The sequence below is a fragment of the Podarcis tiliguerta genome (genome assembly GCF_965153285.1).
Source record: "Podarcis tiliguerta genome assembly, chromosome: 6".
Lineage (NCBI taxonomy): Eukaryota > Metazoa > Chordata > Lepidosauria > Squamata > Lacertidae > Podarcis > Podarcis tiliguerta.
In genome coordinates, this window is record NC_139539.1 from 97,016,261 (window position 1) to 97,029,400 (window position 13,140).

General features: G+C 46.3%; 1 protein-coding gene and 1 long non-coding RNA gene across 2 annotated transcripts in view; one reads left to right on the plus strand and one right to left on the minus strand.

Moving 5' to 3' along the window:
• Positions 1–13,140, minus strand: part of LOC310680200 — a 179,585-nt gene that overhangs the window by 101,243 nt on the left and 65,202 nt on the right. The gene's annotated exons all lie outside the window — the stretch shown is intronic.
• Positions 4,395–13,140, plus strand: part of LOC310680255 (receptor activity-modifying protein 3-like) — a 61,118-nt gene continuing 52,372 nt past the window's right edge. Inside the window, exon 1 of the mRNA XM_083446632.1 lies at positions 4,395–6,135. Coding sequence (XP_083302758.1) covers positions 6,084–6,135 — 52 coding nt within the window. The 5' untranslated portion in view covers positions 4,395–6,083. The remainder of the gene's footprint in view (positions 6,136–13,140) is intronic.

Genomic DNA, 13,140 nt, shown 5'->3' on the forward strand with positions numbered 1-13,140 from the left:
AAGAAAACAACTTTCAGGGCGAGGGTGGGATGGTGATTTCTTGTAGTATAAGAAATGTATTCCACATCTCTATAGGACAATGTGTGAAAGTGTTGGCTTAAGACTTCTATATTGACCTCTTTTGGGACAAAAGGGAGGGCCACAGCTAGTGGAAGAGGAGGAGAATCTCGTGCTACCAGTGTGAGCCAGTATGTTACTAGGTCTGCTGAAATCCAGTGGATGGACACAGTCATAGGAGCCAACTCCTAGGGGCTGAGCCCCACCCCCCAAGTCGATGGTCACTGCCATTCAAATAGTATGTGTGTGTGTTGTGTCATGTGATTGATTATGCAGGCCAGGGCTTACCTGGACCCCCCAATATTTTATTCAAGTTAGCACTCCTGGATGCAGTCCTGGGTCACACACATCAGGCTTAGCAGGATCAGGGTGCTCGTTCTAGGAAGGTAAACAGTGTTTCTGTGTGCACTGACTTTCGTCACGGTGTTCCGTTGCACCACAAGCAGTATAGTCATGCTGGCTGCATGACCTGGAAAAGCTGTCTGAGGACAAATGCCTGCTCCCTTGGCCTGAAAAGCGAGATGAGCACCGCACCCCATAGTCAAATTCAATGGGACTTAATCATCCAGAGGTCCTTTACCTTTATCTCTGGTATGTACAGTTTGGAACTGGGATACCAAAATGTTGTTTCACTTCATATGTATTCAATTGATCACTGCACTTTACAGAGAAGGAATCGGGTCTTTAGTGTGGCACAGTCTCTGATTGCTTGCAAAAAGCCATGGAGAGGAGGGGACTTAGGTGGCTGTGAGGAGGCCAGGACTTTCAGTCTTGGCAACTGATCCATGGGGCAAAAGCTACCAGGAATGAGGTGCTGTAATCATTAGGCCTGGCATCCTGCCAAGTCTGTGCAGATTGTGTTCTTGCTCACAAAGAGTTAACTCCAGCTTGCACAGTGTGATTTATTACCAGCTCACTCCTGACAGTAATACAAAGTGTATTAAAAAAATAATCAAAAAATCCAGTCAATACTCTGGCCTCCCCTTCCCTTAAACGTTATAGAGTTTCAACCAACTGTAAAGGTAACCCATAGACTTTAGGACTTCTTATGGGCCGTTAGGAATCTTTCAAATACTTGTACCAATGCATATTTCCAAACACACATCAGTGTGTAAGAAATAATTGGAAGGAACACGCAAGACTGGATTGACAAAGACACTGACCTGGCTATTGCCAGCCTCTGTGTAAGAGATTTTCTGGCAGCTCTGCCCGCCCACAAGGCCCCAGAGTGCCAACTGCTACGGCTTTTGATGAAACCTTTATGTCTTGTGAGCAGTGCAGGGGAAGCACCACCAAATGCATGAAAGAGAGTATAGCCATTACCTATGGCAAAAGCCTGGAGAAGCCTAAGGCAGCGTTGGAGCATTGATGACAGGCAACTGTCTTCGTGATGGTGATGTGATCCTCCTGCTGCTTATTTTCAGGAGAGGGGAAAACTGCAAATTGTGCTTTTCAGAGCTCAGATACACATCTTGGCCTGGGTGGGGGGCAGGGATGGATTGTCTTGAAAATAATTTTTATTCTGGAAGAGGGGAGGCGGGCTTAGCGTGGCTTTGCTATCGTGGAAGGGGGCGGCTGCTGGAGACGGAGGGAGGCGCGGGGAGGAGCTGTGTGGGAAGAAGGAGGGATCAGGATCAGCTGCGTGGCTCCCTTTGATGTGGGGGGGGGGCAGGCACTATTGGGAGGCGAAGTTGAGGCGCACGGGCTATTCCGGGGCTGCAGCGTGAGATAGACAATGATGCTTTCCCCCCTCCCTCCTGTTGCCGTGGAAAGAAAATGCCCTCTTCCTCCTAGTTCTTTCCCCACCTTTCCAGGTCCAGTCTAGCTGTGTTTACTCGAAAGTAAGCCACTGTCCCCCTCCCCACGGAACTCCTCATCTGGTAAAGGGGGGATTGGACATTTCGGGGTGTGTAGACTTCCCGCCTGCGCCAAGGGCCCTGGGAGGGGGCTGATGTGGGGGTAATGATTTATTATTATTTTTCTCATCATAATAATTTATTATTTATACCCCGCCCATCTGGCTGGGCATACCCAGCCAAATATATGTTTAAGTTGAAGAATGACAATGGGAGAGTGTGGTAGATCACTGCCAGTTTTTGATACTCGATAGTAGATTGCAGGCTGCTGGCAGTTGGACATGCCTGCTTTAAAGCTTCTCTTGGAAGAGATTTTGACAGAGCTACAGATTCTGGTGAAAAAGCATACCGTGTTTTTCGCTCTATAGGCACTTATTCCCCTCCAAAAATGAAGGGGAAATGTGTGTGCGTCCTATGGAGCGAATGCAGGCTTTCGCCTTCCCGCTGTTCCCCAACCTGGTCTTTGGGGCTGGCGGTGGGGGAAAGCAGCGCTCCCCCCACCAGCCCCAAAGAGCAGGTGGAAAGGAACCCAAAGCCTCCAGAGCCCAGCGGGAACTCCTGCTGGGCTCCGGAGGCTTCGGGTGAACGCACCTTGAACGCACAGAATGCACCTTGACTTAGAGGGGGAGAACAAGAAAAATTTTTTTTTGGCTCCTATGGTTATTAAGCTTTCTTCCATTGATTTTTTGGGACTGAAGAAACAGTCCCTGTTCACATGTACACTGGGATTTTTTATATTTCATTTTAATTAGACAAAAGAGGGGAAGCAGCAAACACATTTTAATCCTTTAGCACTGGAAAGGATGATGCACCAAGGTTAAGAAGAAGGATGTCCTGAACCCTGGTGTACCCCGAGGCAAGTCCTGATAGTGCACACGGTCCCAAGTGCAACACCAGAGAGTAGTCAGACAGTCCAGGCCCAATACAACAAGCAAGGTCTGAAGTCAAACTGTAAGGTCAGGATCGCACCTCTGCAGAAGGTCCAGGGTTGGAACACCTGTGGTCAGTCCCAAAGTCATCGTCCAGTGGAGTTCCCCAAAGCAGCCAAGTCATGGTCCATCAACGGAGAAAGCTGCGTAGACCCAGAGTCTCTGGCTTGCTTCTCATTTATCCTTCCAATCTGGATGGACGTGTCTGGGTTTGCCCCAGCTGAGCAGCTATGCCTCCCCACTTGCAAAGGCATGTGATCCTCACCTGCCCTTAGCCTTATCCAACTAAATGACCACAACCTCCTCCCAGACCCAAAAATCCCCATGATCTCCACCTGGTCACTAGTGAGCCGAGCTGCATTCTCTTGCCTGCCTCAGTTGCCTGGGGTGCAAGTCCCACTGTTCCCCCAACCTGAAAGTCTGCTGTCTCTGTGGGGACAGGGGCACCTCTGGTTCTAATATGTCACCGCTCCTCCTAGACCCACTGAACGTCAGCTGTCCCTTCGATGTCATCTGATGTCCCATGAGTACCCCCTAAGTCCCTAACCTCCCCTTCTGCATCTTCAGCTTGTCCTGAAGTGTATACCAGTTATGGTTACAACAGTTGCCAGGATCCTCCTATTCTGCCAGAGGAGAATATATCTCTCAGTAGAGCCACAGGGTTGGTGGCTATTTAAAATTAATAGGCAATTTGGTGTGGATGGTGGACAACTGATGTCACATCCAGCACCCTGTTCATTTTCTGGAGGCTCAGAATGGGAGCTGTATCACCCACTTTCCTAATATAATCCTTTCATAACAATGGCAAAAGTCCCTTTCTGCAGTGCCCCAATAGGGACGCTCTCCCTCACTACCAGCCCATTGCCTGTTTCCTCTGCCAGGGAAGCCAGGTCAAAAACAACCACCATAAACACTGCACTCACCACCAGAGTATAAACCACCATGAACTTTCAGTCAGGGATGACCCTGCCAGTGAGGGCTTCCATCTCAAGGAAATTCTCTCTCCAGCACTTCTACCTCTTACTTGGGATCTACAGTAGACTGCCCAGAAGCAAATAATTATCCTTTGTTCTTCTTTCAGGAGTAATGCAATAGTGTCATATATTTAAAAAATCTCCTAGGGCCAGCCCCCTTGGCAGCTGCTACTTGCCACAGGCACCTCAGAGGAGCTGGCCCAAATCCCATGAGGCTTTGCCAAAGTTTCACAAGATGTCACCAACCCTTTGGCAAAGTCCCACACGTCTCAGCAACAATCATGACACATGACTGAGTGAGACTTTGGGCAGGAGCAGGTAAGGTATCTCTCGACATGTTCAGCCTCAGTCTTAGGCAGGCCCTGCATGCTCTGATGCTCCCAACTGCTAGGTTGGCTGGCAGCCGTGGCTGGGTAGCTGCTGCCATTACTTTCTCTTTTGTTTGAAGTGTGGCAGCTGCTCCATTTAAAATAAAATAAAATAAAATAAAATAAAATAAAATAAAGGGAAAGTGGCATAACAGTGGTTCTCTGCAGCTGCAGCAGGGTGCTGGCCTGGCCACGGGGGGCTCAGCCAAGTGCAGCTGCTTGCGTTGCAGCTCACAGCTGGTGGGGACATGGGGCTCAGGCTGGTGGTAGGCTGGTGCTCATTCAACCACCTTTGAGACAAGTATGGTTAGTAGTGTGGCCAGTCAGGGAGTCCAATTATTAAAATCACAGTTGCGATCCCTTGCCTTTGTTCTCTCCAAATGTCCACTGCAAGGCAGATTCAATTAATGAGGACTCTGGCTGACCAACTTACTTTGTGGTTAATGTTGGGAAGTTTCCTGATGTGGGGCAATGGACATGAGTGTACGTTAGAGCACTGCCACCTATGTGCAGCCTGTATATTTGTAAATAAGCTCAAACACTCTAAAACACCACACGCCTCCAGCAATTTATTTGCAGACAAAACTAAACCTGAGTAAGCACTGCCCCCTCCGAAGTTCTCATAGCACAACAATGGTGGGAAATGTAACAGTCTTAAAAGGCGCATCAATGAAAACATATACAAACCTCACCCAAGCTGCAAACATGTACATTTTAAAAAAATAGATCAACAACAGCCCTTGTAATGGAAAACCACAGGGAGAGAACAGGGAAATTTGAAGGGCAGTTTTCTGGCAAGATCTCAGCTATTCAAAGAAATAAAAAAATTAAACTGGGGTAGCGCAAGCCCCTTGCAGAAATCAAAGTCTCTGTATCATGTTCACTGCAGCTCTTAAATCCACAGGAAATTGCTTTCCTTGGCACCTCTGACCCCTGCCCAAATATTAGTCACAGGACTGAAACTATTTTTAAAAGGACAGTCCTTTACTCAATATATGTTGTTCATCAATGTGCTGACAAGCCCTTTTTAAAACAACAACAACAACCCCTCTACAGTATTTTAAATGCTCCTTGAAGTTGATTCTTTAATGCCCCTAACAGGTTTGTTGCAAACAGGTGTTAGCATACCAACTCATCCCACAGTGATAAATCACGATGTTGTCAGAAGACCTCCACCCTCGTCCTCTGGCAAGCTACACTGAGATAAGTTCATCTCACGCCTGAGATGACAAAGTTGTTGGAGAGCTATCTTGTGACGACTGCAACTGCCCTGTACTTTGCCCAAGAGAGAGAGAAAGAGAATGAGAGAGAGAGAGAGAGAGCACACCCCTTCACAGGGAAGAGCCACCCAGCTCTCTTCTTCCTCCTGCTGTCCTTTTCTGGCTGCATGTGTAGATTAGATAGATAGATAGATAGATAGATAGATAGATCTCCGCATCCTGTGAGCGGACATCTCTCCTGGTTGTGCCTGGGAGGTCCACTTCCAGCTGCATTTTCCTCCCCCCCCCCCCCGGATCCTAGAATAGCTGTGACATCCTCATCCTTCTCCCGCTAAAGCAGCCTGGGGGCTGGGGGAGGAGAAAGCAGCGAGGAAAAGCCATTGCGAGCAGACGGTGGGCAGTGGCTCCTGCTGCTGCTGCTGCTGCCATCTCGGTGATGGGAGGAGCAGAAGGGTGGGATTTTGTGCAAGGAAGATCCCCCTTTCCTCGCCCAGCTGCCGCCAACACCAAGTTGCTGCTCGGGACTTGATGTTGTGGAAGGAAGAACAGACTCCCTGTGTGAAAAGGGGCTTGGTAAAAGGAATTGAGGGCTGCTCCAGAACCGCCTCTTTTCATCCCCAATGTGTGCTGCTTCTCCCCAAAATTGCGGGCTGCGCTTATTGCTCTTGAAAGATTCAGGATGGAGATTCATGCTTTATGGCTGGTGCAACATCTTCTCTTTGCGCTGTGGGGTAAGTACATGCTGCTGCTATTCATTTCAGCCATCCTGTCAATGAAAGGAATGCTGGTTCCCTTTTGTAGCCGATTTCATGGTTAATATCCCTCCCCTTCTCCCCGGAATTGCACGGCTTCTCCAGGAGTCCTGCTAACGAAGAAAAACAAAGAGTTTGCTAAAGTCTTCTTGTGGGTACTTTAAAATTCCTCTCTGGGAATGTTCTGATCTTGTTTGAAGAAACAAGGCAATTCCATGGGCATAGGAGCCAACTCCTAGGGATCAAGGTCTCTTCGCTTCCCCCATAAAATATTTGAGGGGGCAGCCCCGCCCCCCGTTGTTGGGCATTGCCATTCAAAGGGTGTGTCTTGTGATCAGTTATGTGGGGCGAGGCTTACCTGCATCCCCTGTTTTATTTAAGATGGAACCTCAGCATGGAGATGAATAGGAAATGGTTTTCTTACATGCTAGAAGAACAATAATAAAGTATTTCGAGAAATACAATGCACCAGCTTTTTTCTCGAATTGCTTCTGTTGGCAATGTTTCTAGCAGCCTGCATTCTTCAAGAGTGGGATGTTTGTAGGCGGACTCACTGCAAAAGCAGAAAGCTGGTATTGGGAGAGGACTCAGGTCTCTAGAACTTTTGCATGCCCCTCCAGGGCTACGGTAGATCAAAGGGCCTTAACTTTAATTGCGTTCCAGTGGAAATTTGGTGCAGTCAATCATAATTCTCATACAGAATTAACATTCAGGGAGGGTCGCTGAATCATTGAAGCTGCAACCATGTTGTATATATAAAGAAAAAGTGAAGGCCCACCCCCAGTCAAAACTCACATGCTCCAAAGAAAGTCCTTTCTCCAAGTCAAATCATTATCACTCCGTGGCTGATTTATTTAGCAGTTTATCTCCTTGGTCCAGAACATGCCTGTAGATTAACTCCAAATCAGTCAAAATCTTAAACTACAGAAGAACTTCTGCTCGTAATGGCTGAGTCGGAAGGTTACCGATAGGCAAGGCGCTTGAACTCAGCACCTCCTGCCTCCTGGATTCCGTTTGGAACTGAGAGCCAGGTATCAGGTGAACTGTGAGTGTAGCTCCCCCCCCCAACCCTGGGGGAGGCTTGCAAGCACAATTACCCTCAATCATCCTTGTTTATACTCAGTGAAGTGATCCTCGCAAATGCGGGTGTGCCTCCACTATGGCAGTTAGCACCGGAAGTCACACACTGCAGACATCTTAAGCCTCCCCCCCAAAGGGCTTTACAATGTTTAATCTTGTGCCAGACTTGGGAATTGGTAAAGGGTGTGTGTGTGTGCAGGGCTGCCTATTTAGGGCCATTTTAAACATTGCAGAAAGACAAACTTAGGTTGAAGAAGAAGAGTTTGGATTTGATATCCCGCCTTTCACTCCCTTTAAGGAGTCTCAAAGCGGCTAACATTCTCCTTTCCCTTCCTCCCCCACAACAAACACTCTGTGAGGTGAGTGGGGCTGAGAGACTTCAAAGAAGTGTGACTGGCCCAAGGTCACCCAGCAGCTGCAGGTGGAGGAGCGGAGACGCGAACCCGGTTCCCCAGACTTACGAGACTACCGCTCTTAACCACTACACCACACTGGCTCACACTGGTTGGCCCAGGTGTGAACCCTAAGCAGGATGGTGGCACTTATTGCCGCTCCATGACATTTGTTTCTGTAATATTTACACATTACATTTAGCTGTGTGTTTTAATGTCTTGCTTTAAATGCCCCCCCCCCCCAACTGTAATGTGGAATGACTCCTTTGGGTGGAAGCTGAGTACAAGTTCTGGTTGTTTTATCATCTGGGTTAGCTGAAACATACAGTGGTACCTCGGGTTAAGAACTTAATTTGTTCTGGAGGTCTGTTCTTAACCTGAAACTGTTCTTAACCTGAAGCACCACTTTAGCTGATGGAGCCTCCTGCTGCCACTGCGCCACCACTGCACGATTTCTGTTCTCATCCTGAAGCAAAGTTCTTAATTCAAGGTAATATTTCTGGTTTAGCGGAGTCTGTAACCTGAAGCGTATGTAACCCGAGGTACCACTGTAATTATTCTTATGAATTCTAGCTACCTTTAAATTAGAAACTTGTCCAATTGCCTTCATAATTATTTCTGCATCTATTTTCGTAGGCAAGCTGGTCACTGGTGGCTGTTTTTGACTTGGCTTTTTTCATAGTAAATAAGTCCTAATGAAAGCCAGAAGAAGTGCTTTATTTGTCTTAATGGCGGGTCATCTCTCTAAGGGCAGGGATTTGCTTACAACTCTTTCCCCTTCCTCCCCCCCTCCCCCCCGCTTCCTTTGAAAGCAAACATCTGCTCCACAAGTGAGATAAGTATCTCTGGGGAACCGAGACTGTTCAATCCTGTTTCTTTTTTAAAAAATAAAATCTTCTCTTCTTCTCTCTCCTCTATTATCAATTAGTGAGAGATCTTTGTTCCACCTAAATGCTTCCCATGGGCTGCTCTCTTGCACAACTGATGACTAGAGATGCAGACCTAAATAAAATTAAAAACCAAATTTTCATTATAAATGTGCAAACACATTTGTGCTGGTTTGGACATATATACAATAATGCTAATATTTCCTTGCCATTTCTTTTTAAAACACACACACAAAAATCATATGCAAATGTGTCCATCCATTGGGGGGGGGGGGATGCAACATTGACTAGGAATAGTTTAAAAAGAATAATTGCAAAGCAGTTGTGCTTGGCCAATTTCTTCCTCAGCCGGGGCCATTTCATACACTAAAAATAAACAAATCTTAGTCACAAACCTACAAAATGCAACATGAATGAGACAAATGTGTCTGAAGTACCATCATGCAGGTATACTCACCAGAGACACACAATTAGGTGCAGCTCACAGGAAAGTGAACACACAGGAAATCCAAGTTTGTTCCTATGTATTGTGTAGAGTGACACCCCCCCACCCCCCAAAATTAACCAAGCAACACAACAAACATGTAGGACTGTATTGTTGACAGAGTTTCATAGGGTTCTCAGTCTCCAGCCTCAAAGCAGCACCACACACCTCTCACCTCCATTCTGATCATCTGTCATTTTGCTTGGCAACGAGTTTAGTGAAAGTGCTGCCTTGAGCAATGAGTGTGTGACTGTGGTTGGCCCGCATCACCTGTGCCAGCCTTTCCCTCCAAATTATTTGGCCATTCTGGCTTGGTCTTATGGAAATTGTAGTCTATTACATCTGGAAGACACCAGATTGGGGAAGGTTGCCCTCCTAAAAATGGAAAGTGAGCAAGCCCCCGTGCCAAAGCCACAGCACCCTCCATCCACCACTTGACTTTAGGTTTGGCAGCTAGGGGCCAGTGGGTACTTCTTAGGAGCTGGATTTGGCCCTGGGGTTTCAGCTACTGACCCAAACCTATAAAGTCCGGATGGATCAAAGTGTGCTGTGAGTACAATTCACAGCACCCAAATACCTGCAGGGTAGAGTGAGCTCAAGCCTACAAGGCATTTCTCTCTCTAAAGGACACAGGAGCAGCCTCTCGCTCCCAGAAGGCCATTGATAAATTTGAACAGGCCAAAGTCTGCTTGACCCAAGAGTGGTGTTCTATGAAAACCTGAACAGGAAGCACACATTATAAGAATTCCTAAAAGTACATTATGAAGCACTGCTATTGATGCTGAATTAGCTCTCTTCAGTTTAGTGTTCTTACTGGAACAGTGAATTCAGTATCCAATTTGTCAGGGATTTTATGTTTTGAATTGCTTTTAGTGTAGCTTAAACTATGCTGCAGCTCAGCAGGCTCAGTGCCAATGACTCATTTTAACAGACTAAAGTATCCCTGAGCAGATGCAGAGTGCATTTTCCTCACCACTATCCCTCCCAGTTTGGTGTCATCTGCAAATGTGACAAGCATCTCCTCAGTTCCTTCACCCAAGTCATTTATAAAGACATTGAACAACAACGGGCCCAGGGACCCCACTTGTCACTTTTTTCCAGGATGATAAGGAACCATTAATGTAGTCTTTGGGTTTGGTTAGCCAACCAGTTTCAAATCCACGTTACAGTTACCTCATTTAGCACACATACCACATACCAGCTTCCTCACAAAAATATCATGGAAGAGTTTGTCAGAAGCCTTACTGAAATCAAGATACACTGAGTCCACAGTATTCTGCTGATCCACCAAGCTTGTAACTGCATTGAAAAGAAAAAAGAGATTCGCCTGGCTTGGCTTGTTTTCGAGAAACCCATGTTGGATCTTAGTAATCACAGCATCCTTTTCTAAGTGCTCACAGACTTTATTTATCTGTTCTAGGAACTTTCCTGGAATTGATGTAGTTAATGTTTTTCCCTTTTGAAGATGGGAACATCATTTGACCTGGAGATTTGAGTTCATTTAAACTAGCCTGGTGTTCTCAGGCCACCCCTTTTCCTATCTTGAGCTGCAGCTCTCTCTCCTTGCTTCATTTATGTTGTTTTTACCAGGTTGAGCACTGCTTCGCTTTTGGGTGAAGACAGGGGAAAAGTAGGTGGTGAGCAGCTCTGCCTTCTCTCTGTCACCCAATAGCATTTCTCCATCTTCTCCATTCAAAGGAATCTCCTGCAGTTGTACCTTGGTTTTCGAACGGAATCCATTCCGGAAGTCCGTTTGACTTCCGAAAACATTAGAAAACGAAGGTGCATCTTCTGATAGGCTGCAGGAGCTTCCTGAACTCAGTCGGAAGCCGCGGAAGCCACACCAGACATTCGGCTTCCAAAAAACATTCACAAATAGGAACACTCACTTCTGGGTTTGTGGTGTTCGGGAGCCAAAACGTCTGAGTACCAAGGCGTTCGACAACCAAGGTATGACTGTACTTGCTTTTTCTTTCTCTTGCTTCAAACATAGCTAAAGAAACATTTTTTATTAGTTTTAACCTCTTTTGCTTATTCTGCGCTTTAGCCTGCCTGACCTTTACCCTGCAACTGTTGGCTACTTGTGTATATTCCTCCTTTGTGATTTCCCCTTTCTTCCGTTTCTTATATATGCCTTTCTTAAATTTCAGCTCATCTGTAAGCTTCTTATGCAATTTTCAAGGGTGCCCCTCACTTTTCTTTTTTGTTGGAATTGTCTGCATTTATGCTTTCAATATTATACATTTAAGAAACTCCTATCTATCCTGAACTACATTCTCTTTCAGTATTTCTGACCATGGGATATCACCCAGTAGCTCTTTAAGATTTTTGAAATCAGCCTCCTTAAAGACGAGAGTGCATGCTCCCCCCCCCCCCCAGGTCAGCTTGACGCCCAGTGGGAATGCTGTTGGCATCTTCACTTAGGAAAAACAGATCCAGATATTGGAAGTTATCCAGGCAAACCAATGTGGGCAAGCGGCAATGCTTTTTTACAGTCAGGCAGGGCTCTATTTCTGAGAGAATGGACAAGGAAGTACAGCCTAGGCTTGCTTCCCAGCCCCAATTTGTCCTGTTAATCCATCTTTTTGTTTTCCCCACATTAGCTACTCTTATTGGTGCCAGTCATTTTTTTCACTCCCGTAGATTTGTGAGGGCTTCCGTTTACAACATGCATCCTTGCTTTGTGCAGTGCTTTTGTTTCCCCTATTAACTTCACTTACCTCATTTCCTCTGTTCTTTTCACATCATGTTATGATTGTTCTCCCTATTTTCCCACTGCAGGCTACTTTGCTCCTAAAGTGGGCAATGAGTAATGGAACAAAAAAGAACCTTCCAAACTAGACAGAAATGGGTATCTTTTTTATTGTGTTTGTTTTGTTGACATAATTATTTTAGTTTGTGTGCCTCTTAAAAAAACGAGGACTTTGATTTTAACTTTATTTTTAGTGCTTCCATTTCCAGGACTAACCAGGTCTGCAGCCTTTTGTGACAAAAATTCAGGGCAACCCACCACCACCTATCTTCACTGACCACTTCCTCGCCTGCCCTCCCTCCCTCCTCTTACCTTTGCTGTCTTCGTCCTCCTGAAGTGGCCTCCATGAGACGCTGCGCAACCTAGAGTGGCCTCCAGCAGATCACACCAGGCCATGTGGCTTCGGTAGAGGCTGCCTGGCCTAGAGCATCCTCCAGGAAGCTTGTGCCAGGCCGTGTTGCGTCAGGAGAAGTGGTGTGGCCTGGAGTGGCCTCTGGGAAAATTGGGGCATCCCGGATTGGTATCAGAAGCCAGGGCAGCTTCTGTAAATTCAGGGTGTCCCAATTAAATCGGGACACTTGAAGGTTCTGCACATGTGGCAAATATTACCTGAAGTATTGTAGTATATGTGGCTTCGTATATATGACTTTTCAAAGATAAGGCATGCGTGTCTGTACAAGTCATTTGTGACACACCCATTTGTTAATACACAAATCCCTGGCACTTGGTGATGTGGCTCACTAGCTGCTATTCTTTTTAAATTTCCTTCATGTTCCTCAAAGACCTATGCCAGGACATACAGTGGCTGAAATTGTGAATGGAAAAGTTGACCCACTCCTACTGAGATCTCCTTAGGTAGGGTTGCCATATTTCAAATAGTAAAATTCCTGACACCCACAAAGTTGAGGGTTTTTTTTGGGGGGGGGGGGGGTTGAAACCGCCAAAATTGTTTCCACTGCTTTTTCTGTCGGGGCTTCCCTGACATTTTGGCAATTCAACAAAATTCCCTCAACACCATTTTTACACCAGAAAACCAGGACATGTCAGGAATTTTCCTGACGTATGGCAAACCTTAGGGGGCCATTGTTCTCTCTGCCCCATCCCTCACCTGCTCTGCACACAGTGAGGATAATACTGAACATCTAGCTCACTGGGTTCTTGTAAAAATTACCAAGGTAATGGATGAAGTGCATTGAATAAAATGCTATATTATGCTGGAACTACCTGCTATCAAGACACATGGGACAGACAAGCCACCATTTTTTCTTCCCCCTGACTTTGAATAGGATAAATTGTGTATTTGGGTTCAGTCTGCAACGTTTCTGAGTAACAAGTTGTTCTGGCCTTCTTTTTCACCTCCCTGATGGTGGGAAAGGGGGCAGTAGGGGA